Source organism: Carlito syrichta, unplaced genomic scaffold, assembly GCF_000164805.1.
Source record: "Carlito syrichta isolate Samal-C Ts95f unplaced genomic scaffold, Tarsius_syrichta-2.0.1 Scaffold308805, whole genome shotgun sequence".
NCBI classification, from domain to species: Eukaryota; Metazoa; Chordata; class Mammalia; order Primates; family Tarsiidae; genus Carlito; species Carlito syrichta.
Window position 1 is genome coordinate 461,276 of NW_007252901.1, and position 27,229 is coordinate 488,504.

Here is a 27,229-nt window from a genome sequence, read left to right on the forward strand (position 1 = left end):
CATGCCATGCGCCTCTCATTTCTAGTCATGAAGTGACAGAATTTGGACGTTGTGACAGGATGAGGGCTGCTATGACAACCAACAGATGCCAGGCACTCTATAAAGAGGGCATTTTTGACAGGTCCTCACAAAGCTTGCTTTTTGGGTGGGGACCACATCTCCTATAATTGTGCACAAGACATACCTGGGGGCATGTTACCCTTTATGCCTTCAAAACACCATACAAATATTCATGAATGTCCATCTAAAAGAGAGAGCAAAACCTTATTCTGTGAATTTGGGAAATAAGAACCAGGTTAGAAATGGAAGTGGACTAGACTTCGGATCTTTCTCTCTGAGTTCACAGTACACGAGGCTAGGACTCAACCAAAACTGTTGTTGGCTTGCCAAGATGTCCAAAGAGAACTGAGGGCAGTAATAGGATTATTATGCAGCTTTTTGTGTAAGTTTTCTTTTACTTAGTTCTAATGTGTTGTTTACTTTGATGCAGGAGTCTCCAGGTCTCTTTAGGCAGCCTGGGCCCTCCAGTGGACCCATTAGGAAGCTTCTCTCTTTCCCTTCCTCTCTCCTCTGTTGCTCAAATAAGCAATCACCCAGTTCGATGTTTGCACATAGATATGAGGACGCTTTCAACTACATTTGGAAAAAAAAAAATCACATCTGTAAATATACTTTTTTTAAAAAAAGGCCCAGCTAGGCGAGGTTCCACAGGAATACTACAGACACCAAAAAGAACAGGAAGAAATATGCTTTTTATTAGAAGTCGCATATATACAGGGAAAGCTGTTTCTCACAGCTTAGGGCAGGCTGTGAGAAAGAGCCACTGTCACCCAAGGTCACTGTGCGCATATCAGTAACACATTTAGACATTGCTGCATATTATTAACGATTTGAACCATGACACAGAAATGCAAAAGAGACACCGGTATGAGTGTGGACGCATCACATCATTTCCAAAAACAAATTGACGCAAAAATATAGTATGCCAGTAAAAAAAAAAAAATAGACATAACCATACATGTCTTTTTTCTTTTCCTTTTGTTAATATCTGGTATGCTGAGCTTCACCTCAAACTTTTTTTTTTTTTTCACATCAGGATTTGCAGGCATTTTAGCAACCCAGCCTTGGTTTACAATACAGGACATTCAGGCCAACAGACAGGAATGGGGAAGACCGTGGGCCTTGAGACCCGCATACGCACTGAAATATTGACACGAGAACAATCTTTTTGTCACCAGTGTTTTGGGACATTGAAATATTATGTGTGATGTGTAACAGCTTCTTCCCTGTGTATGTTTTATGTTTCATGGCGAATTATTTAGCCACATGGCACTGCCAGGCAGCGATACAGTAGGTAGTTGGGTTAGACAAGCATCGATGCCAAACGGCTTTGAAAACTGCATAGAGCACAGCCATTTCCAGAACCCCAAAATGACTGATTTGTCTTTGTCCCACTCTATACCCTTCCTGCCAACCTGTCAAGATAAAAACTAAATGAAATAATTACTGGTTATATACTGGGCCAGGAGCTCATCCTAGGAGAATTCTTTTCTGAGCTCCCATGTCATGCCACCTGCAGGCTGATGGGTGGGCTGAGGCCGTCCCATCAGGGGTCGCCCCCGTCTCCCACATTCCCTACGCAGAGCTGTGCTGACTCAACACCCGCATCAGGAACTGACTAAACAAGTGTATTTATAAACACAGACCAGAATCATCACTTTATTGGTAATGTTGGGTTATAAGGCAGTTACAAAAAGACCCCATGGTGACCAAACAGTGCTGGAATATGGCTTAGCTTCTTTAATAGGAAAATGGAACTTTCCTGTGACAAGGAGCTGAGAAAGAAAAGGCAAAACCACACTGATTACAAAGTCATACAAACGGCTGAATTGGGAAGTACCAGAAAGCGTCCACTTTTATCCATCAGAGACTGAGATGTCACCTCATAGCTAGGAGAATGCAGAGGGAAAACTGGGACACACATCATCCTCGACTTCAAATTCATTTGTCTCCACGAGTTGAACGGGGCTGTGATGACCAAGCTGTGGACATCTCATGAGTTGGGCCAGGACTCCTGGTATTCCAGAGAGATGCAGAGCACGTGAATGCTTCAGACAGATGATTGTCAGATGGTGGGAAATCCTCCCATGAAACAGACACTTGAGACATCATGGCAAAGACATTAAGGCCTTCTTCCATTTCTTTGCCCATACTGCTTAAAGGCACTGATACCAACAACAGAAATATTCCATAGTACCATCTGAGGTTTTAAAAAAGCTCCCAAAATACAAGTCTTCATAGGAAAATGTCTTTTATTGCATGACACGAAGCATCCATTCCCCTGCTCAGGAATAAAAGGGCCTCCCTTTCTCGGGAGTCTGAAGTCTGTTCAGCCTAGCAACCTGAGAAGGGGACGGGGGTACGTCTTGCCGGAAGGGCCCCTTGGGAGGGGCGTAATTGGGGTCCTGGACTTTCTTATATGAGTCATAGCTGTTGGGCCCCTCGGGAGGAGGCTGCTTCTTCATCTGCTGCTCTTTCCGTCTCTGTTCCTGGCGAAGGAGCTCCTGAGTTTCCAGCATGACCCTGGCATTGAAGCCGTGTCCTCCCAGGTAGCCATTTCTGGAGCCCTGGTAACTGGAGTACCGGGGGTTCTCTTTGGCACTCTGGAAGCCTTCTCCAGGGGAGTAGTTCTGCTCCCAAGAATCCTGGGAGACTGAACTGGCGTTCTTCCTGCTTTGCCTAGAAAGTAAAACCCAAAGGTTAGTGTGAGGATTGGAAGAAGGGGAGAGAGGGAGGAAAGGGGAAAGGATGGGATGAAATACACATTTTTTTTCTATCTATTTAATTTATTTATGAGACTGAGTCTGGTTCTGTCACCCAGGCTGGAGTGCAGCGGTGAGATCATAGGTCACTGCAGCCTACAACTCCTGGGCTCAAGCAGTCCTCCTGGCTCAGCCTCCCAAGTAGCTGGGACTACAGATGCATGCTGCCACACCTAGCTAATTTTTCAATTTCTTTTTTTTGTACAGATAGGATCTGGCTATGTTGCCCAGGTTGCTCTCAAACTCCTGGCCTTAAATGATTCTCCGTCCTTGGCCTCCCAAAATAGGAAAGAGGCACTATGCCTGACTAGAAAATGGATTTTAATGTCTAAAAAATATTACTGTGCTCTAATCATACGTCAGACACTGCAAGAGAAACTGAAGAATTCCAAAATAACTGTCCTCAGCAAGCTTACATTCTCAGACAAGTAAACAGAGACTAAACAGGAGAGAGAAATACATTCAGCAGCTATTTAGAAATAGGTTTCTTCTTCTGTGTCTGGGTAGGCACTGTCTATTCTGTTTAGGGTAACAATATCTCCTGTAATTTAGACACACTAGTGAGTACAGGAGTATTAGAGATTTGGCAGCTTCCATGGTAGCAATAATTGCTCGCTATAGAACAATTCAATGCTAAACAAGCAGAACACATATTTTACACAGCTGCCACCATAATGCCAGAAGTGCTAGCTAATATGAAGTACATGTAATGGATTATAATATGAGCTCAGTTATGAAAGATGTAAGTCTAGACTCCTTTATGATTAAAAATGCAACAGGCAGTCCCTTAAAGCCTTGGCTTTCGAGTTGTATATGTCAGCAGCTGACACTCTTCGGAACACACGCTCATCAAGATTGTAGAAGCTGGAAGTCTGTAGAGTAAGCACTATTTCTTGCCCGCTTTGCCTCACCAAAGGCCAGGATAACCTACTTAACTCACTTTCTGTCACTCCAGGATAGGGAAATAAAGCAGAGTCATACAGAAATTTCAAGTTCTTATCACGTCTGCAATAAAGTTGCACATGATTTTCGGAAAACATGATTGTTTTGAAACATCTTTAATTTACTATCAAGTCTCTAGATGCTTTTATGAATTTACAATAAGATTGGCTATGATAAAGTAAAACAATTTTGTGCCAGAAAGGAAGACATGCCCTAATTTTTTTGCCTTGAACATGGAAGAGGGGGAGAGACGATTGAGTAATAAAACAAAATAGATTGCTCCATTTATCAATAAGAAAATCATTTGGCGACAGTACTGCTCCGCCTCCCACAGCAACACACACACAAGGCTGAGTGTTCACAAAGATTCTCAAGGAAGGAAAAGGTCTGTGAAGCCACCCGGTCTCCCGCAGGAATGAAGCAGTTTGTATTTTAGGACATTCAGAAGTGCCATCAATATGGTTTGGGATGAAATCTGCCCATTTTCCATATGGCCCTAAATGTAGGCAGGGATGTTTTCAGGAAGGCAGATGACCATAACGTCCAGCATCACCTCTGGTTATGATGACAATTAATCGAGCAGTCTACAGCAGATCAATCTGGTTCTCTTTTAATGGGAGGCAGACTATGTGTATACAGTAAACCCAGGCAAGAATCCCTAGATTTGATGGAATAGTTTATTTACCTAAAGTGCTGATTATCTTCACTTGAAAAGTCATAAATTAATCGGCCCAGAGACATCATTGTTGGAAAGTGCCAGCATGAAACCAGGGAATTGGCATTAATCATGAAACTTTAATTAAAACAACGACCTTGTTACTGATACTACAGCAACAAAAGCTGGATTCGTTTATGAGTTAGTTATCAATTTAAAGATAATCAGAAATAGACTGCAGAAATTTCACCTCTTTTTTCATCGCTGGCCTACTAAGCTCCACTTTTGTCCTAACTCCATGGTGCCTGAGGCTGCACTCTAAGGCCGACGTGCAGCATCAGTGGAGTTCTGAACCATCCTGGGAAGCCATGAGTCTTTCTGTATTTAAACACAGTGAGGAATCACTAAAGGTTTGTTAGGGATGGAAATTATGATGCTGTGGGAGAACACATTTTTGTAGCTAATATTTTCTTCAAATTATTAAGTATAGAGAAGGAGATAAAGCCAGGTATTTTGGCTTATGCCTATAATCCCAGCATTTTTGGGAGGCTGAGGTGGGAGGATTGCTTTAGGCTAGGAGTTCGAGACCAGCCTGGGCAACACAGAGATACCTCATCTCTACAAAAAATAAAAATTAAAAAAATTAGCTGGGCATGGTGGTACACACATGTAGTCCCAGCTACTCAGACAGCTGAGGCTACAGGATTGCTTGAGCTTGGGAGGTCAAGGCTGTGGTGAACCATGATTGTGGTACACACACACACACACACACACACACATATGCTTCTTTGGTAAGGAGGATAGTGGTATCAATGAGCTCTTGATTAAGAAGAGGATTAGAAATGGGCTTATAGTAGAGATCAAGAGAAGGAAGCAGACAGTAAGTTTCCTACACTAGAAAAGCAGACCTCCAGCACCAGGTCAGGGCGGGAGAGTGACTTAGGGTCAGGCAGACTGGATTTAAATCCTAAGTCTGCCACTTTCTGACTATGTGATCCTGGGAGGGTTATACTATGTGTCCCTGGTCCAAGTGGCCTCGTCTGTGAAACAGGTAAAATATCTAACCTCATAAGTTTGTAGGGAGAGATAACACATGTAAAGTACTTAGAAAAGTGACTTGCACACAGTAACAAATTAACTAACAGGTGTCGGAGGAGTAGTTTGAAGACAAAGTCATTTTGCCTTCAAAGATTAGGTTCTGGTGTCTTCTTTTTTGGGGGGCGGGGTGTTGGTAGAGGGGATCTTTCTGACCAAAGAAGGAAAATAAACAAAAATGTTAACTTGCCCTTCCTTGGTTAGAAGGATTGGGTAGAGATCTCGAAGCAGAGAAAGGTACCAAAAAATAACTAAAGAACCCTTACCAAGTGAACACAACTGCCACAGAGACTAGAAGGAAGCCCGTGCCTGGAAACCCATGTTCTTTCTACTCTCCTGTGATTCCTCAAGGCCACAAATAACAGCAACAAAACATTGTTCTCTTTTCACTGAATCTCTTTATCAACAACACATAGGTTTGTTTGGTTCTGTAAAGAGCCCACTGGAGATTTCTGAATCCACTCAGCACATACGGTAGTTTGGCAGTAACCATTGCTTAATTGTTACAACTACTTCCAACACGGCCTGAAGACCACCATCATGTAGAATACTTACACCAAGCCAGTGAGCCACCAAGATGACGGACATGAAAAGATGAAAAGCAAGGCAGAGAAGTAGACAAGCAGCTTGAAGATATAGCAAATGTCTTGGAGGGGAGATCTTGAGAGGGTGTAGGGACACAGCTAGGAGGTAAGACCTACTGAGCAAGAAGTCAGACAACAGCAGACGCGAAGCCAAGAGACAGGAGATGGATGAAGAGGAAATGGAGAGGGAGCAGAAGAAAAGAGAGAAAGACTTAATCAACGCCCTTGTGTCTATTTACCGGTGCCTGTGACTGCTCACATCTCTACTCAGTTGGACAGCTGCCTTCTGGGTACTAAGGAAAGGAACCAACTTAAGAATAAAAAGATGATGGTCAAAGGGTACAAAATCTCACTTAGGAGAAATAATTTTTTTCATTCTCTTGCACAGAGAATAAATTTCAAATGTTCTCACTGCAAAAAAAGTTAAGCATTTGAGGTGATGGATATGTTAACTCAGTTGATTTAATTATCCCTTATTGTATTCATAACTCATAAAGAATACTTTGTGCTCCATAAATTCATACAAATATAAATTGTCAATTTACAATAAAACATACCCTTTTTTTCTTAAAAAAAGAAAACAGTCAGGTCTGATGGAGGATTGAGTGTGGGACCACTCAGGCCCTCTTTCCTCCCAAACCAGTGTTACCACCTGGCTGGTGTTTCTAGTTGACATCTCACAACGTAACTTAAATTCTGCCTGTAGATTTTCTTAATTACAGTTAGAATTTGCAAACCACCCTGGCTCACAAACATCCCTGTAATTCAAACCACCTTATCTCATGAAACTGATACAAAGTCCTGACCACTTGTTTTATTTTACGCCCTACTTCCTAACTGAACTTTTGTGTGTGTACAATATTTTTGGTTTCAAATACCATGCCAACTTGTTTAGACAAAATTCTGCTAATTGTCAACATCTGAAAAGCAGAGGTCAAATGTCTTTGACACATGTCAGAAAGTTGGACCTGACTCAAGCTCTTGTAGGTTGCTGTGGTCTTCTCTGACCTCCTGCACAAGCCTGTTGTGCAGTGGCATGGCTTCGCAAGGGACCAAGCTGGATGCAGGGTTCTACCTTTCTAATACCACAGATTAAAGATTCTCATTGAGAAGTTAATCTCTAAAAGAAGGCAAGAGCATGATGTAGATGCCTACCAGCTCCTCTTGCCTAAACTTACATAACCCTTTAATTTGGGGATGTCAGCTTTTCTCATATCTAAATAGGATAAAATGGCTAAAAATAGGGAGCTCCAATTAACCCAGAGGGAAAGTTTTAGTTATTTAAGGAAACACTAAGTAATAGCAGTAGCACTAACAGTAGCGGCAGCAACCCTCCTCCACATGTAAATATAGACACCTCTTCAAGATGCTTCCAAAGGGTGAGGTGGGGAGGGGAAGGGGTGGATAGAGGAGGAGGGGCCCATGTAAAGAAGGGAGAGGAATGCTGGGATGCAAAACTCTGCTGGGAATGCAAGAGCTACTGTGAAACGTGCCCAGGATGGGGTTCAGTGGCAGCACCTATATCTATCTTGCTCCTCTTCCCAAGGACTGGGACCCTGGCATCCCTATCCAACCAGCTGCCCTGCCATCCAGGCCATCTTGTCATGGTCTCTCCTCCCTCCCTTTTAGTCCTCTGCATTTCCCATGTCACTCTTCTTATGATAAGCACTTGGTTATGTTTCTCCTTCATTCTTTAGAAACACTCCCAAACACAGCTGAAATATATGAAGCCAAACAATTTGCCAATAAAAATAAAAACATGGCCCTGGCCCTACCAACACATTTCACTCAGCCAATAAGCGGCATGGCCCTGCCATGTGGGTCAATTCACCCACATTGGCATGCTCACTTTTCTGATGGAATGTAACCCAAACAGACCCCAGGGGAGGGGGACTGGTTCACAGACGAACCTTTAGGTATGTGATTCCTCAAGTGCTTAACATTTGATTCACGGGTGGGTTAATTCATATAGTGACCTTCTCTCAAATGTTGAGGTCAGAGAGCACAGATGGGAGCTCTACACCTGTCAATATCCCAAACTTGGGAACAGAGGCCTTTGGTAGCAATGGACCTTATAAAATAATGGTATAGGACATGGGCACTTTGACTTTGAACTACTGGCAAAATTACTTGCTGTGTGACACTGGGGGAAGTTAATTAATTTCTCTGAGCTATTTCCTTGTAAGTCAAGATGATCTCCAAGGTCCTGTCCAGATCTAAACTTTATTACCAAGAGTGGCTGCATAACTGTTAGTGGATAATTCTCCAATTTAGAGAATAAATAGTATTCAAAGGAGATATAGACTATGGCTTGAAAAAGAACCTAATGACCACATGTCTACAATAGACAGCATCCATTTTGGTAGGGATTCATTCACACCCATGTGACCTTGGCTGATCTGTGTCACCGTGGTGAAGTCCCTCAGGGTTGTTACAATGATTTCTTGACATTTAAAAGAACTCATCTTTGTTAGACATTGATCAAGATCACTTTAATTGGTCAGTAAAGATAAATATCGGTCTCTTCCTAAAAATTTTTTGCTCAAATTCAAAACTACTTGATGTCAACATGGGAAATGGGCCTTTCTCACTCAAAATGTTTTTGTCACCTGTTGCTGAGGCGGAAGGATTGCCTGAGCCCAGCAGGTCAATGCTGGGGTGGCTGTGAGCATGCCACTGTACTCCAGCCTGGACAACAGAGTGAGAATCCAGCTCAAAAAAACAAAAAAGAATTGCAAGTGTAGGGGTAACTCCTTTGAGGAAGTTTGAGAAGCTGAATTTTTTAAACACTTTTATTCTATACTATACCTGGAAGAAATACTTGGGTGGAAAGATGGCTACTATTTCAAGGTATTAGGGCTCAGTCACCTGAGAGCTTTTCAGTCCTTTGACAGAGATACCTGGAGCAGAGATGCCTTTCTGTAGGGAGCTGGGCAGATGAGTCTTTCCTACTTGGTGGTCAACTACTGAGCTGAGAATCTCTGGAACTCGCTGAGGTCCAGACAGCAGGAGAGTGAGGTATGGGAAAACTGATCCCATGTAAGCACGGTGTACAGACGATTCACCCACTATCCTTTACAGAACTCTAGGTTACAAAGTATTTCTTCTAGCTACCCTATGAGCTAAGAAAAATACAAGTGCTCTTCCCATTGTTCAGCTGAGGAAACTGTCTTGTCCACCGCTACGTGGGCAATAGCAGAACCAATACTAGCACCAGGTCTGACCCCTAAGCCCAGTTCTCCTAGGTCATGTCACTTCAGTTTTGGTTAGGAAGCTTTTGGGTGAGAACACTGGCATCTCCTGAGCTGGCATTTCTTTCGAGTCTTCTGGCCATGCAGCAAGAGGGGATCCCCATGCTAAGCAATGATGGCCTCCTCCATTTGCTAGCTCCTCTAGGCATACAGGGGTGCTAGCTGGAGAAGCCAGTGCAGTTTGGGAAGGAGTGATTTGGGCAAGTTGGAGAAGCCTGCGCAGTTTGGGAAGGAGCGCTTTCCTAAGGGGCTAGGTGAACTGGAACACTTCTCCTACCGAGGCAGGGAACTGTACTGGCGCTGGGCCTGCTGGAAGCTCTCCCGCTCCTCCTGCCGCTGCCGCTGCATCTGCACCTCCACAGACACCGAGTGCCGGCCACTCTGTGCAGACGGTCTGGAGTTCGGCTGAAAAAGGAAAATACCAATCATTAAGCAGACAGAATCCAGCAGAATCACACAACTCATTGACTCAATTTCCATTCTTGTAATTGACTATGAAACATCACAAATTTTGTTAATTTTCATTGTTCAAAATCAAGTTTCCATGAGGAAAGGGGCCTATAATTACTCTAATGAGCTCCCAAATATTCAATTGTCTTAAATTATGACTTTGGCTTTGCCAGTGGTTTAAATTTGACAGATTCCCCTTTCTAGTCTTCTTAGTGAAGTTTGGCAAATACTGACATTAGATACCAGTTTACACGTCTTGTATATGCAGCAACTACAAGGACAGTAAGGTTGCTCAGAAGACTAGATGTTAATGCCCCCCCCCCAAAAAAATTGCTACAATAACTCACTAAAGTGGGAAAGTCCACAGGACACACTTGAAAATTGGCCATGCTGGTGAATATTTGGGTAGTCATATATTTTAGTATCATAGTATGATACAATATAACTGATTCTCCTCTTACTATAGGATGAGAGTGAAATTTTGAGCCAAATTTTGATAACACTGAAATTTGGAGTCAAGTCCTAGACACTGTTAGGTCTCCATGGACAGATATCCTCCAATCCATGGATAGCAGTCAAACTGGCAACAGAAATGCCTATCAAAAAAATAAACCTAAAAGCTGACTGGAGAAGTTTTTCATGCCTGTAATCCCAGCACTCTGGGAGGCCAAGATTGGAGGACTACTCAAGGTCAGGAGTTTGACACCAGCCTAGGCAACATAATGAGATCCTATCTCTTAACACAAAATTCTAAAAATAGCTCGGTGAGGTGGCGCATGCCTGTAGTTCTAGCTGCTTGGGAGGCTGAGGTGGGAGGATCACTGGAGCCCAGGAGGTGGGGGCTGTAGTGAGCTATGATAGCACCACTGTACTCCAACCTGGGTGACAGACTAAGATCCTGTTCCTAAAAAAAAAAAAAAAAGAACAACCCCTCCCCCAAAACAACAAAAAAACTAATAGCTGTTAGGTAACTACCTTGGTGATTAGGAAAGAGTCAATCATTCCTAGGTTAATCATACCCTACAGAGATATTGTCAATTCTCCTGGCTAAATACTTTGGTCAGCAAGTCATTTGTTGATTAATATCTCTCACTAAAATCAGATTACTGAACATGTCTATCGTCCTGCATAGATCAGGACCCTGTGGAGACTTCAGCTTCTCACCAACAGCTGTTAGCTTACCTCTAGATCTGGCCTTTTGAAATGAAAGCAGCTCTGCTCAGATTACACTAACTTTACAAAACGTCCAACCACGGTTTATCATAGCATCAGTGGCAGGCACTCTAAGTGATCCTTCCTGGCACTTGCTAACCTCCCTTCTCTCTTTGTGTTTATGCAACACTGCGCAACAGGCATATTCTGAGTGAAGCGTGCCTGTTAGAAACAAGTTATTGATTTCTTTTTAGAGTTGAAAGCCAATGGCAGACTTTTACCTGATCATCATTTTCTAAAATAACAGAATCTTAGCATTCATTTGGAGAACTGTAAGATAACATGTGGCCTTGTTACCTAAAGAATGGTGTCTATGGTTGGCTTTCATCTGAACAGAAATGAACCGAGCATCATCTATTGTTCTCTTCTACCGGGCCAGCACTATCTTATTTGTTGATAAGCAATAATGAAGCAATATACAGGACCGACATTTCAAAACATAAGGGCATAGTCAGTGAGCATATTAAAAATATCCCGATTCAAAAATAATGTGTGAGGAGATTAGGCTTTACAATACCCCAGCCTCTACTAGTGGATGTTTATAACCACACTCATCGGAACAAATGTGTGTTCAGAGACCCGCTTCACAACACCGTTCAGATAACACATCAGTGGTGCCTTCAGCAAGGAAAACACTTTGCTGAGTGAGTTCTGCTTATGCAAACAAAGTGTGAACCAACTACATGAAAGGAGACAGACATTTTCTTTATACCTGATGAAGCTGTCCGAAAGAGAGATGGGACTGTTTTATTGTTTATGGTGAGCCAGGAGAAGCTTGGGATAAGCCACTGGACAGAGGGAAAGCAAATAGAGAAAATACTACACAATTTCCTTTACACCCTCAAAAGAACCACATTTTCCTTTTCACTCGGTATAAGCTATATACATGTGTCAAGCAGTCTTGAGAGATCTGGCATTCTGCAGCAGGATTTAGTAACCAGCTTTTTAAGCTCATGCTGTTCTGTGACATGCTGCTCGCAGAGATGTGAAAGGAAAATGCAAGGCCTCGTAGAAATTTCAGGTGTATTTTTAAGTTGTTGCTCCCAGAGGCCTGAAAATTTGATTCTGACAGAGAAAAAAAGAAGTTGAAGGGCTTTGTTTCCTCCACCGCTTGTTTTCTGACACTGTTCACCTCCAACCTTATCAGCAGCAAGCATCTACTTGGAGCATGATGAGTTCCAATAATGAAGTTATCGGTATATGGGGACTGAACACTTAGAATGAGGGAATGGGTTTGGTGTCAGCAAACTGACACATTTCAGACTACCGTGCGAATTATAAGACCTAAACATTGGCCTCACCTTCAATATTTTACTCCATTTTTCTCTTCAGAGCATGCAAAGGGTAGGTTATTAAAAGAGAAACACCCTTATCTTTTTTTTTTGAGTTGGAGACTCACTCCATTGCCCAGGGTAGAGTCCAGTGGCATGCTCACGGTCACCCCAGCATCAACCTGCTGGGCTCCGGTGACCTTCTTCAGCCTTTCAAGTTGCCAGAACTATAGGCATGCACTACCACGCCCAACTAATTTTTGATTTGTTGTCTGGACAGGGGCTCACCAAGTTGCCTGAGCTGGTCTCGAACACATAGGCTCAGGCAATCCACTCGCCTCGGCCTCCCAAAGTGCTGGGATTGCAGGCTGAGCCACCGAGCCTGGCCAAAACACCCTTATCTTAAAGATGAAATGTTAATGGTCACGTATGTCAAGAAAGACTGCAAACGTACCAGGCCCCAGCAACAACTTACGGAGCTTCATCCTGGCAAATTTTACATTTGGCATGAATAAAAAAATCATCTTTTCAACGAAGAGTTCATAAAAATGTAAATTGTGGGAGCAGTAGCACAATGGACAATCCTGACATTACATATTTTGGTTTCAATCCTATGACAGAAACAGAATAATGTATCCAAAAATCACAAAAATAAAGAAAGAAATGAAGAAAAATCATTTGTAACCGCACAGAGAAGTGCATGTTTTCAAATAAAACATCATCAACAACTATAACAGCAAAGGAACATTCATACAGGGAAGTACATGTGTAAGTAAGATTGTAATAATTCTGGAGATTCACCAGATAACAAGGTGAAGCTCTGTTTTAACAGTGCAAATTACAAATAACCTTGGCCTTATTTGTGATGAAATTGGTTACAACCAACGATCTTTTAAATAAAAAAAAAAAAGAAGGCAAGGCTGCCGAGTCTATAATAACAATAGAGATTATAAGACAGAAATAAATACATGACAATCTATTACCCAGTACACTGGAGGCCTCTGGATATGTGAATTTTTTCATGGCTTATGTTTAAAACCACAGGTGAAAAATATGCATGTTCCTTTTGTAAGTGAGCTGTAAAGCACTTGTCTTCATCATGATGATAAAGGTTGATATTTAAAGCTTGAGGAAGCTACACAATTTTGGTACCATTTAGCAGGGTAAAACAAAATATATGAACATATCTTCCGTATAGTGTTTCACTGAATTAAATTACTAAGCATTTCTTTTGATTAAATAAAATCATTTTTTTAAAAAATAAAAGTAGAAAACACAAAAAAATAACACAGTGCAGAGTTTCAGTGCTAATTAGAACTAGGTAATATTGTGAGACTTTTACAGCTTAATATAAAAGTACATTGACACTTATGAAACAAAGTAATTGGCCGGGCACAGTGGCTCATACCTGTAATCCCAGCACTTTGGGAGGCCAAGGTGAGAGGATTGCCTGAGCTCAGGAGTTCAAGACCAGTCTGAGCAACTTGGTGAGACCTCATCTCTACAATAAATCAAAAAATTAGCCGGGCATGGTGGCGCACGCCTATAGTTACAGCTACTTGGAAAGTTAAAGTGGAAGGATCGCCTGAGCCTAGCAGGTCGAGGTTGCAGTGGCTGTGAGTGTGCCACTGCCCTCCAGCCTGGGCAACAGAGTAAGACTTCAACTTAAAATAATAATAATAATTATTATAATTATTGTTATGGCTATATTAACATTTACAAAAAATATTCAGTACTTTTAAATGCCCTATCATTTTTCTTCATACAGATTAAAAACTAGTGTGTAAGCATATGTGTGTGCATGTGTTTATATACACACATACATATGTAATATTCTTATTAAAGATAATTTTGGGCAGATTTTCTGCTTAAATTATGACTAATAAAAATCTTCAAAACTCCATATATGCCCAAAGGCAAATATAGGAAACAAAAAATAAAATACAAAAAATATGCTTTGGATAAAAACCTATCATGAAGATGATGATAATGATGCCTTTGGTTTACAGTAACAAAAAAATTCACTACTTTCTCTTTGAAATTTAGACTCTTTATTTTAGCAATATAAATGTGCTATAATCCTAATATAAATTCCTTATTCTGCTAAAAGTGACAATTTAAAGATTTGGCGAAGGGCAAAAATAACTTTTATAACATTAAATCATGTACAGAGTGTAAATTGCTGATTTTGTTCAAAAGTGGCCATTGTTAATATTGATAATTAGTTTCTAAAGTAGACTTACATACAACTTTCAATCAAAACAAAGTTAACTTTTATCTGTCCATCTTGCCTTCCAAGCCCTCCGTCCCTACCCCACTATCTACCATAATTATATAACTACTGATTGAACTGTTGTGGGTTCTGAATGTTGAAACACTTAATCACCTAAGGATGTAATGGCTGAAAAATCTGCAGAGCATACCCATTTCCTTCATGAAGTTTTTAGAAATGCAAGATTTGGTCTTAACACAGTATTTTTCTTCATCTCATTTTCCCCACTATGCTTTAATTTACTTTGCTTCCCAACTTTAATGAAGAGGTATATTGAAAATAAAGGGGTTGGCTGGCTCATGCCTGTAATTCCAGTACTTTGGGAAGTCAAGGTGGGAGGATTGCTTGAGTCCAGGAGTTTGAGACCAGTCTGGGCAACATAGCGAGAACTTGTCTCCACAAAAAATAAAAAAATTAGGCTGAGGTGGAAGGAAAGTCTGAGCACAGGAAGTCAAGACTATGGTGAGCTGTGATTATGCCACTGCATTCCAACCTGAGCAATACAGTGAGACCCTGACTCAAAAAAAAAAAGAGAAAAATAAAAGAAAAGGGTCACTGCAAAATAAGCCAGGTCCCTCTAAAGTCAGGTGCTGAGAGCAACCACAGGCAGCTTCAGGAAGAAGCTTGAAGCTTCTGAGGTTAGAAAGGCCAGGGGTCACAGAGGTTTTGGCTGGGGGGAATGCATCCTAGGGCTAAAAGAAAGAGTCTGCTTTGCAGGAGCGTGGAGGCCTTCTCCATGTGTAAGAGGCTCCCCTGCACTGCAAGAATGTCTTTCTCTGGATCTATTTCTACAGAGGTAATCTCTACCAGTTTGAGCTAGGGCAATACACATTTGCAAGGTTGTCAACTCGGGTGGCCATTTTTGAGTCCAGGCACTGAGGTCACTATGAGGAAATGACAGTGGATACCTTTTATTAGGTCTCTAAAAAGAGAAGAAAATAAAAGGAAAAACCACCATTTTCTCAGCTTCCCCAGATACAAGGGAGGCAATGTGGGAGTGCAGAGTGGCTGTGTACTGCAACTGGCTTGCCAATTAAAGCAGGCAGAGCCATAAGAGGGGAAGAAGAGTCATCAAAAATCCAAAAAGGTCAGATTTTGTTATTTGTTGAAAGACAGCAAGGAAGCAAGCAAACTTGGGTGGGGGGAGAGGATATTCACATTGCAGAGTATCAATTTTCTACTTGAAGGACTAAACCACTTTCCGTCGCTCCCAACCCAGGATGGAAAGGATTTAGCAATATAGCTATTAAAGGCTCCATTATCCCATCTATCAATCGTCTCAGCCAGCAAATCTCCTTGTGGGCAACACTCAGGTATCTGCAAAGTTTTTACAGCATACTGTACTTATGTCTGCAGCCTGCAATTTAGTTCTTTTAAAAGCAACACTAAGTCCTGTCCATATGTGAGTTCTGTGATAATAACCCTAACCTCAGCTATTGTTCCATTATCTTAAGAAAGATTTAAAGCAACTTGCTGCTTTATTGATGTCGCACTTGGCACTACGTGAGGAAGAAGTTGCTTTTTCTTCATCTTCTCTTGCTCAACTTGGGAGAGAATTCACTTCAATTACAGAGCTAAGGAAATTTTCTGGGCCTCTGCTCATCTAAAGACCTTTTGTGCCACAAATCAGCTCCCTCAGGCCCAAACATTATTTTGAACAAAAGACTCAGGAACAGGTGCATTCCGTCCTGCTAGAGTTTATAGAGAACATTTTCAAAACAGATGAATTGAAAAGGACTATGTGGGTGAATTTTCTGCAGCATCCCACTCTGCATGTAAAGTAATTGGCCAGGATATTTTTCTATATGATACATCTGGCTGCACTTTGTGTGTGGGCATTTCTAACAAGCATGACAATGTCAGCTAATACAGTCTAAGTTGTACTCACAGCTTGAAGACACATTTGTGGTTCCTTAAAACTAAAATGATTACAAACCATTCCAATGAGTGAGATCATGGGCTCATCCTTTCCAAACACAGTGACCTTTCAAGGTCAGAATACATACGGGAAGACAAAAAAAAAAAAAAAAAAGAAAGATTCCAAGATATGCAAAGTTTATTTTGTAAAACAGATAATAAAAACCTTCAGTAGTTGAGTTTCTGAATGTACAAGATTTTCTCAAACGTTTTCCCTAACATGAGAATGTTCATATTACATAGATAACATAAAAATCGTTGCCACCATACTGACTGTCCCCACTCAAAGTGAAAATTTTATAAAGAAATCAAAATAGATATCAAATCATTTTCATGTCTCCCAATGAAAACCATCTAAATGATGAAGTAGAAGACACTCATTTAGCCTCCAATGCATGTAGAGGTCTTGCATATGCATAGAATGCCACTAATTAGAAACAATTTCATCAATTTTAGTTCCCAAAGATATATTCCTGTTTCTCAAAGTTATATATTTAAAGTATATTTCAATTGCAATGAGGAGCTCTTTCCTGACCACCCTAGATTGATTTGGGGACTCTCTCCTCTATGCTTCTCAGCACTCCCAGAATACCACACTTCTACACAGCACAAAGTATGGAAGTTTTGCTTGGTATCAGCCCCACTGGAGAGTTCTGAGGGTTTGCTTTCTTTCCCTTCTTTGTTCTACTGCACCAAACAAATTACTGGAACATAGTTAAGCACCCAGTGAGGTGGATGAATTAAATAAAGAGTAATGACATCTGTACTCACATATTTATCACAGCACTATTCACAATAGCAAAAACATGGAACCAACCTAGGTGCCCATCAGTGGTGGATTGGATAAAGAAAATGTGGTACATATATACCATGGAATACGACACGTTCATAAAAAAGAGCAAAATCATGTCTTTTGCAGCAATATGGATGCAGCTAGAGACCATCATCCTAGGCAAATTACCACAGAAACAGAAAATGAAACACAACATGTTCTCCCTAATAAGTGAGAGCTAATCACTAAATATATCTGGGCACAAAGATGGGAACAACAGACACTGGGGACTCCTAAAGGGGGAGATGGAAAGGACGGTAAGGGTTGAAAAACTACCCAGTGGGTACCATGTCCACCATTCCGCGACATACCCATGTAACAAACCTGCACACGTACCCCTTGAATCTAAAATAAAAATAAAAGATAAAAATACATAAATATTTAAGGAGTAAATGTTGTGAAGATGCTGGTTTGGAGTTCACATTCCCAGGTTCAGTTGCACAGCTATTACTGCTCCTCATGTCATGGCACAGGGCCTGACAACCCACGTGGGGGCTTGTCAGGTTGGAACTGTGTGCATGCATGTGTGATAACCATGTCCATATGCAGCTACTGTTTTCTCCTTCAGGTTGACACTGCACTCATTACCTTATTCATCCCCTAGTGCAAACATACAGTTAAGAATGCATTTACCATACATAGCAAAAGAATTCTGCTTTAAGGAACCTAGTAGGAATAGACTGAATCAATTATACCAAACAATATAAGTAGATGAACATACTTCTGTCATGTGGCTACATGGGAATGACTCAATTTACTTGATCATCAAGGAAAAGGAACTAAATACCTGTGAAAAATACCATTAATAGTAATATTGTCTCAGAAGATAAGTGGAGGCTTTCTTAGGTATCAAACCTGGGGAACTTACTTGTTTTATAACCTCCCACAGTCAAGCAAGAATTGATTTCATGAAGTGTTTTTATTCTTGGATGCTATTCCCATATTTCCAATCGCCTGTTTTAGGGCCCCATCTGCTCACCTGAATTCAGGTGAAGCATTTCAAACTACAGCTGACCCTTGAATAACATGAATTTGAATTGCACGGGTCCACTTATACACAGATTTTCTTCAGTCTTTGCCACCCCTGAGACAACAAAACCAACCCCTCTTCTTCCTCAGTCATTCAACGTGAAGATGACAAGGATGGAGACCTTTATGATGCTTCACTTCTACTGAGTTCACTCTCTTCTCCAATTAAAATGAAATAATTTTTTAAAAACCTTTCAAGCCTTTTCTAGCACCATTCTTCCTTCTGCTCTGCTCTCCCAAATTATGAGTATAATTATATTCCCAATACTTTGTCTGAACTGAATCTGTCAGCTTTATGGACACTAATCTCCTCTCTGCTTCTGCAAGTGACGTGCATAGATGGCATGCCTTAACATCATCCAGAACTAGATTCTAGAATTCAAAAAATATGTTGTTTTGACCACAGTCTCCCAGGCATAATAACCCCTAGACTTCTAACCCACTCTTGCATATTCCCAGGCTAGGATCATCCTTCTTTAAGCTGTACTTGCCCTGCTACCCAGACTGTGTGATGCTTCACCAGGGTCCTCACCAGGACGCGAGCACCTTCCTTGGTGTTCTGCCACATCTGCCTTGCCAACCCGCATCACAGAATTAATCTATGAATTTGCTTTTTCTATTCCCAGTCCTCTAAGCATTAAGCATTGTTGGTTATGGTAACCATGTTGACTGGACTTATATCCTGAGCTGTATACATCAAGCAGCTTATTTATTCACCCCTAATGGACTCCCTAAGTTTCCCCAAGAGATTCTTGAAACTGTTCATCACCTCAAACCCCCATATCTGCTCCAACATCTTCATTCCCAGAAATGCCATCATCTACAGAGTGAAACACATGATCAGAATATAGGTCTGGCATTGAGAAAGCCATTCAAAGTTTTGTCTAGAAAGATCTCTCTGGTGGCTGTGTGGAGAATGGACTAGAATAAAGGTGCAGACAGACAAATGAGAGGGATTCAACAAGTACACAGGGAGGATAAGGGAGATTAAAGAATAAAGAATTACTAAACACTGTACTTTGTGCATAAGAGACACAGTAGACATGTGTTGAACTAATTTATTTTGGCTCTGATTCTGAGAAAGATGTATCTATAGAAAAATATTTGCTAAACTTAAAAAAAAATACATAGTTGAGAGCAAGAATACTTTTGCTGTCTTGTCGTAAGGCTGATGAAAGCTATTGTGCAATGGACAGATGGTGGAACAAGATATAAAATGAAATTAGCAATGATGAAACCCAGATGGAAATGAGGAAAAGGTCAATATGCTAAAGGTCAAAGGAATTTGGCTCCATTTTGTCTCATTTCATAGAGGGCTGAGGTTATAGCTGAGTGGAGCTACAGGGAAGATGTAGGACTCTTCATTGTGCTGAAAAGCCAAGTCCTTACCCAGGGCTGTTCAAAGCTGTAGGTTCGACGCCGATCTTCTACATCTTCATCCTGCTTTGCTTGCTGAAATTCTTGCCGCAGACGCTGTATCCGATCATGGTTGCTAGGAGTTGATCTGTTACTGAAAGAGAGAAGGGGCAAGAGTGAACACTCTTTAGAAACATTATCTGTGAATTGCAGTTGCCAGCAAAAAAATGGCAGCTTGCTGTGAAAGGCTGCTATTTAAGAGAAAGTGAATTTTTAAAACAATACCTGGGCATTTAAAGTATGTTTTCATTTCGTTCTTAGGATTAAGGCTTATTGAAGTTATTTCAGACAGATATTCAAGAGGGTAAGGAGTATTTTTAGATATCCCTTTTTTACACTGTTCTTTAAAAGCCTCATTTCCTTTCTGTAATCTGGCAAGGTGTCGGCAGGAAAGTGTTTTTGGAAAGAACATTGTATTAGAAGTCAGAAATACCAGTGTCCAGTCCTGTCTCCTTTATCTTCTTAGACTAAAACACCTAATACTTATGAGCTATCATTTCTTTATATATGAAGTAAAGATAAAAATTTTGCTGTAAATATCATAATAATCAAGTGAGAGGACACCATCAAATATAGCCTCACAAAAGTGCAGTATTATTTTCATAATGCCATCATCTGAAGTTCCCATTTGTGAGTCATCAGAGGTCTATAAACAAAATGCAAGTCTCACAGCGTAAATGAAAAGCATTTTTAAAATTAGTTCAGGCGGTCGTTTGATTTAACCAGTTAGTTAATAATGATGTTATCTACTTTTTGGATAGCACTGAATTTTGTTTTATTCTCATGGAGACGTACAAGATAGGTGCAGAAGGTAGTATTTCATAACTCCCCCCCACCCACGTTTACAAATATAGAAACTGACATTTGAAGAAGACATGTGGCTTGTTTGATGTCTCCCAGTTGGCCAGTAGGAAAAGTGAGGCTAAAATCCAGATTTTTCTGGCTCCCAGTCCAGCCCTCATCTCACTGTGCCTTACATATCACTTTGGAAAATATGTGTCAGACCCTGTAGCCCCTCCCTTGTAAAATCATACAAATATTAAAATCAGTATCTTTGTATGATTAATAGGGATCAATGACCAAAAGTCAATCAATCTTAAATCTTGTAGCCCTTCTGGTCTATTCCATTCACTCAAGCATGAAGTGCCATCTTCTCAGGAAAGCTCTTCAAGCCCATCAGGTATATAGTCTCCCTAACAAAACGTCAGACTTCCTGAGGACAAGAACCATGTCTCATATTATCATGTATTCCCTCCAAGCTGCTAGCAGAATAGGAAACTGCAAAGCTATTAGGAAGATCAGGTCTCCTCATTGAAAACACATTACCCTGCTTACTCAGTGTGTACCTGAGTTCTGTTGGCTGCACCCCTCCTGGGTGATGAAATTTGTGAGAGGAAGCTTGGAAAGAGAAATTCTGCCATCATCGACTATGTAAAATTCTCAAGCAGACATAAGACTACACATAATTCCACATATTTTGAAGAATTCCAAAGGTTTAAGAATCTCAAATTGAAAATATTCATGTACAGGACTATGACATCAATGTCTTCTAAGAATAAGAAATAGTCTTTCATTATTTAATCTACTGGGAGGGTCCCTGTCATCTTCATTTATCAATCTCACTAGTGCTTCTAGAATATCCTGTCAATACATTCAATTTGATTATTTTCTCATCAAGAAACTCTTGACCTTCCTTTGTTTTTCTTCTGACAAATCTCTCAGCCTGAGAACATTAAAGGTGAGCAGTTGGTAAAATGTGCTGTCTGATCACATGAAGCTCTGGTCCACATTGGGTACAGCTTCAAAACTTCCCTCCATACTTTTGAGGTAGGTAGGTTGTTATTTCCATGGGCTTTAAAAAAATACTACAGCATCTTACATCACGTACATTTTCAATAATGGTCACCCATTCATTATAATGTCCAGTCTATAAATCCTCCTACTCTCTATGTGAAACTATGGTGGTGTAGGCATGAGCCCAGTTAAATCCACAAGACAAAGGAATAGAAGGTGAGTACTTGTTAACCTCACTGCTATTTTTCCATCTGTGCATTTTTGTGTTCCTGGCATACTTCAGAGTTTTTAATGGGAAGATTGTAGGAGGCTTGACTTACAAAGTACTTTACAAGTTTAACCAGAAGTATTTAGCCATTTTAAAGCAGCCATAGATAGCCTGAACCCATAATTATTAGGCTCTTGAAATCCAAACCATTGAAGAAAACAGATCTCCAACTATTTGTGACTAACTGAAAGTCCATTCTCCCAATGAAGGGAGTTGACTCAGTGTCCTTAATTTTCAATTCTGTTGACCTTGATTTTTTCACAGTAAAAGGCAAGTCCTGGAAGTCACTTCTGCCCATATTTCCAAATCTGGACAGCTAATGAGACCACTGTTTCACCTTCTTTTCCTTTGCTCTCTTTCTCCGAATGCTCTAGAAAAGCTGACTGACTTGACTATTACTAGCAAAGCCACTTTAATGGTTGACGCTGGAAAACAGGCTGCAATGGTTTTCATGATTGATGATGACTTCCAAAGACTGGAAGACCATCAGGCACCCTTGGGGAACAATGGTTGGCAGTCTGAAGGTGAAATCCTGGCTTCCAGAGATGAAACCATTGCAATTGCTCAGTTCTGTTGTTGCATAGGCCAGTCTATAATGAGCCAATAATTCAAATTGGACTTCTAAAGTTCTTGGTTAGCTCTTCTGCCAAGAAAGCTAAAGGAAATTTTAAATATTCACTAGCAATAGTGACTAATCCCTACATATCCTAATCAACTTATAGTCAGGTTCATTGCCAACCTAAAATTGCTCATTATTTTTTGCTGATAGATATAATAAAAAACACCACCTAAGTAGATCAGTTGGGTGAGTGAGACAATAAAAATCTTCATGAAGAGTCAGCAAATCATGATTTACAAATAATCTCCAGGAGTAGGATCGTCATAGGAATGTTGGAAGGAACTACAGAGATGCTTTTTGTGTAAAATATCCGTACAGGTAGATACAAGACAGTTCTAGTCCAACATGAACACTTAGCCTTTCCTTAACTTTGTTTTTTGCAGTCTACCTGGAACTTTCTTTTATGTTTAACTAAATGAAGAGGGTTGCCTTTGGTTCAGTAATGATCTGGTTGTTGTTGCTGTTTTCCTTCTGATAGAATTAAGGAAGGGTACTTTGGATTGTACACTACAGAGATTACTAACCCAATGTGCATTGCACAGTGTGACCCTGAATGATACAGAACTCAGATCTGCCTATCCATAATTACTACAGTGATTGTACCCTCTTCTGTCAGAGGCCAATCACACAGTGTACAAGGCTTCAAAACCGTCAGGCCGGATACTGCTATGTACTTCCTAAATGTAGCTGAAAATGCCCATTTATGCAAAATGCAGCAATGAACTATTTGCATGTAAGCACTGAAGCCTGCCCTGCACTTGTACCCGCCACACACGCTGATCCAGCCACCTCCTTAGGTACAGTGAGAAAGAACAGATTTTACAACTGTGGTTCTCACCTATACACACTGTGTAGGTGAGCACCACCCAGAGAGCCTGTTGAGAAATGCTCACTGCTGAGACTCGCCTTGAGGTATTCTGATTCAGTCTGTCTAGTGCAGGGCCCAGAATCTGTATGTCCATTATTCAGATATGTTGTCCAGGGATATGGACACCACTTCAAAGACAGTGACTGTAGGCTTCACAGTTGGGTAAATTCCAGTTGACTACATGTCAATTAACTAGAGAATGAAGGAGACCCCTACTGCACTAGAAGCACTCACATATATTCTGTGACAAGTGGGGGTACATAGGCTTAGTCTAGAGTGGGAGTCCCTTGGTTACATTATAATGGAGCCCTATAGGGATGCAGGCCTCGTGTCCTCTTCCAACTTATTTTTGTAAAAGAATTCAGAAATGCAGTATTTCTCTCAAATTTAAAATGTTGACTTATTTTACTCTTTGAATTCTAAGTAAGCCAAGCAAAATAGGTCTATTGGTGGCTAGCTTTTAAGTTCTACTTTGCATTCTGAAGATGCTGCCTATTTTATAAGTTGTTTGTCTTGGTTACTTACTCTCATTGCACCAAGATGAGGCTGGTGGTCCCCTAGTAACAGTCCCAAGAAACAAATCTTTAAAAACTGACAACTGGGCATTGTCCATGTAGTCTTGCTTCTTTCTCCTTCCGAGCTGCCTAAACCTGAACTTGGGTATACGTCCCTGCAGGCATGGTGTCTGACCCACCTTTTCAGAGGAATGTATGCTGAGAGAGAGGAGTTTGTGATGTGACTGATTAATTCTTTATGGATTAAAAATACTTCAACATTTGCATTTTTAATTATGCAAAGAAATCTGGAATCCTGGGGGAGATTAGCTTTAAGATCCAGAATTCGATAGGAGAGAGAATTAACCACTCATTTTTAAAATAAGAAGGTACCATCTTGGTGTACACTATCCTTCCCACAGAAGGAAGAAAAAAACAAAGGAAGAGAGAAGGTAGACAGAAGGGATAGCCTGCATTGTGGCAGGCTTTCCATGTTGCTCAGAAGGTGGGGGTGATTATACTCTCTGGTACAAGAGAAGAGAAGCTGCCAGAGAGGAGAGGAAGATAAATTTGCTCATATTTTTCTTCTACTAATACCCTCTCCTTTTTTTTCTATTTTTTCCAAATTCTAGCAGTAAGTCCAAGAAATAAAATCCCACGCCCTCGAACCCTTTTCTAACTCCTCCAGCCCATGTTCACCTCTTCCTGTAATTCATCTGACCCAAATACTGACTTACAGTGTTTATCAGAACTTGCATGTGCATGGGATTTTTCTCTCTTAAATTCACAGCCATGCGTATATCTTATATGTCACTTGCCTATGGCCAAGAAAAAAGGTTCAGCAAATATTTGTGATGGACAGACTTAAGGCAGCTCTAATGTCCATACCTTCTGACGCTCACACCTTTGTGCAATCCCTGCCTTTTTGTGTAGACAAGACCCACACTTGTTGCTAACCAGTGAAATGCAGTAGTGGTCATGCAATGTATGTGACTACATGTATGTGATTACATAAGAGCATGGTGTCCATCTTACTTATCTCTGTCTCTCCCCTTGATGGTTTTGAAGAAGGTATCATGAATCCCACAGCTGCATGGAACAGATGCCACCAAAGATGGGAGCAAGGAAGCTGATTCCTCCCTGGTGGAGGCCCTGTGTGAGAACCCAGCCTGGCTGACACCTTGAATGCACCTTGAGGAGACTGAGCAGAGGATCCAGCCACACTACACCTAGACTCCAGACTCACAGAAACTGTGACATAATGTGTATTGTTTTAAGCTGCAAAGTGTGTGTTAATTTGTTTCAGCAAAAGAAAATTAATCCACTGTGGATGCTGGACTTGGCCATGTGATTTGTTTTGGTTAACAGGATATTAGTCAATGTGTTGCAAATGGGGTTTGCCATGCAACTGCATGGTGGGTCTCCTCTCTTGTGTTCCTGACTTCCACCAGGACAAGAGACATATGGAGCAGATCTGGACCCAACTTGCCACTCAAAGTCAAGCCCTATGGAGCCCAGTCTGTCTGCAGATGAAAGAACAAAAAATAAATGCTTGCTATTACATGTCACTGGATATTTAGATGGTTTGTTATGCAACAACATTGCAGCAAAAAATAAACTCTCTCACCTCCCTTCTTGGGACTTTCAATACACTGATACCACCACCACCACAGCACCTTAAACAGTGTTATGGGGGATGTACATTTCTGTTAATCTCAAAGAAATAAAGTAACCTAGAAGTAAATAGGTCTTGCCTACAATTAGAACCAAATAAATACTGCTTATCGCAAAAGCACATTGGCTAGAAGAGCAGAATAAAAGAAAGGTGTAATGTTTTACAAATGACTTTTACCACTATCACTCATGAGGTGCAATGCAAAGCTCAGGTCTCTGAGAATGAAATGCAAATACTATGGCAGAAGGTTTAGCTGAGAAATGCTTACTGCCAGATTTTGATCCATGAAGCCAATCAAACATACTTTCTACTGAATACCAGCATATAGTCAAGAGTGCCCATGGAAATCTTTCCAATCATTTAGGGTGACTCTTCTTGTCAACCTCCTCACTAGTGTACTCAAAACACCTCACTCAGGCTCTGGGATCTCTGAAAATCAGTCTTGTGAGACCAAAGCTGTTGGGAGCCAGCCTTGGAGGTCCACATGATTGACAGGGTCTGCCAGGTCGTGAGATCTCCTGAAGGAGAGACAGATAGGCGAAAGACGGGCACAAAAGCAAGAATGTGAGTGCTCTTCTGGAACATGGTAAAAATCTACCTGCTAACCAGGTGATTCAGTAAGACTGAACTCAAGGGCTCATTCCTAGTTTCTCTTTCTGGCAGAGACTGATGACCTGCTGGGATCGGAGTCAAACAAACCCACCAGGAGCTAGCCCTGGTCAAGATTTTAGTTTGCCAAGGGTACAGGACTTAACAGATGCCCTCCAAATGTCCAATCTACACAAGAATAGATACATGATCAAGATCTATTGTTAACCATGTTGGCTCAGATCTTTGGTCATTTCTTTTTTGCTTTCTACTTCTCAGCCCTTGCAATTTACTTTTTGGCCTAGGTACAGCATTCTATTCTAATGCTAGTGAATTTCACACCTGCACTTGGCATCTAATTACTGAGGATGCAAACGGGACATTATTCTTTTCCCAATCAAAAGCATACAAAAAGGCAATTTTTAAATTATTCTAAGATCTTGGGAATAACACAATACCTCACTCAAAAAAGCTTTTTCCTATTGATATATTTTTATCACTCTGACAGGTGTCCCATGCACACACTATAATGGAAAAAACACCTTAGAGTTCTGCTAACTGCCGATCTCTCTGCTTAAGAAAACTTTTTCTCCTCTACCTGCCAGCATTCAAAGTCCTGTGACTTCTGAAACATCATTATGGTCTGCATCCCAGCACACTTGAAAAGAAGATAGTAAGTTAAAGTTTCTAAGACTCAATTCATTTACACGCAAAGATTCTATTTTCCTGAACCCTGACTTCTCTCAGCCTTGCTGATGCTCTTAGGTAACAACTCAACCTTCACAGAAGGTTCCTACATTTCAGTCCCTTATTTAAGGAAAACGTATCTCTTTATTGAATTCCTTTGTAGTCACACAAATGGAAGGACTAGCGATTCAGCCCATTAGGTTAAAAAAAAAAAAAAAAAGCCCACCCTCCAAGAATACTATGTCATCTTCACTGGAGAAAAATTTGAGCACTTTTTCCTTCTTTGTCCAATTACTAATTCTTCTTGCATCCTGGGAAAGGAAAAACTGCTAGTCCCTTTATTTGTACCAATGGCAAGTCAAAAATTCAGCTATTTCTTGGATGTCACTTAAAGCAGACACCAGAACTGGAGCAGGCAAAAGTGATTCCGGGAGAAACAGATGTAGGGCAGACCCGTCACAAAGTCTCAGTAACAGGCAGCCGGCAAT

At 40.9% G+C, this 27,229-nt stretch overlaps 1 protein-coding gene across 8 annotated transcripts in view; it reads right to left on the bottom strand.

Annotated features, from left to right (window-relative positions):
* Positions 1-733: 733 nt before the first annotated feature.
* PARD3 (par-3 family cell polarity regulator) overlaps positions 734-27,229 on the bottom strand; it is a 675,053-nt gene continuing 648,557 nt past the window's right edge. For 6 of the 8 annotated variants that reach the window (XM_008065805.2, XM_008065806.2, XM_008065804.2 and 3 more), the window contains 3 exons: positions 19,722-19,842; positions 9,627-9,754; positions 2,295-2,739 (listed from right to left, as the gene is read on the bottom strand). In XM_008065805.2, the coding sequence (XP_008063996.1) occupies positions 2,346-2,739; positions 9,627-9,754; positions 19,722-19,842 (643 nt within the window). In that variant the 3' untranslated portion in view covers positions 2,295-2,345. Of the gene's footprint in view, positions 2,740-9,626; positions 9,755-19,721; positions 19,843-27,229 lie in introns of all 8 variants that reach the window. The other 2 variants (XM_008065798.2, XM_008065800.2) reach the window with 2 other exon arrangements.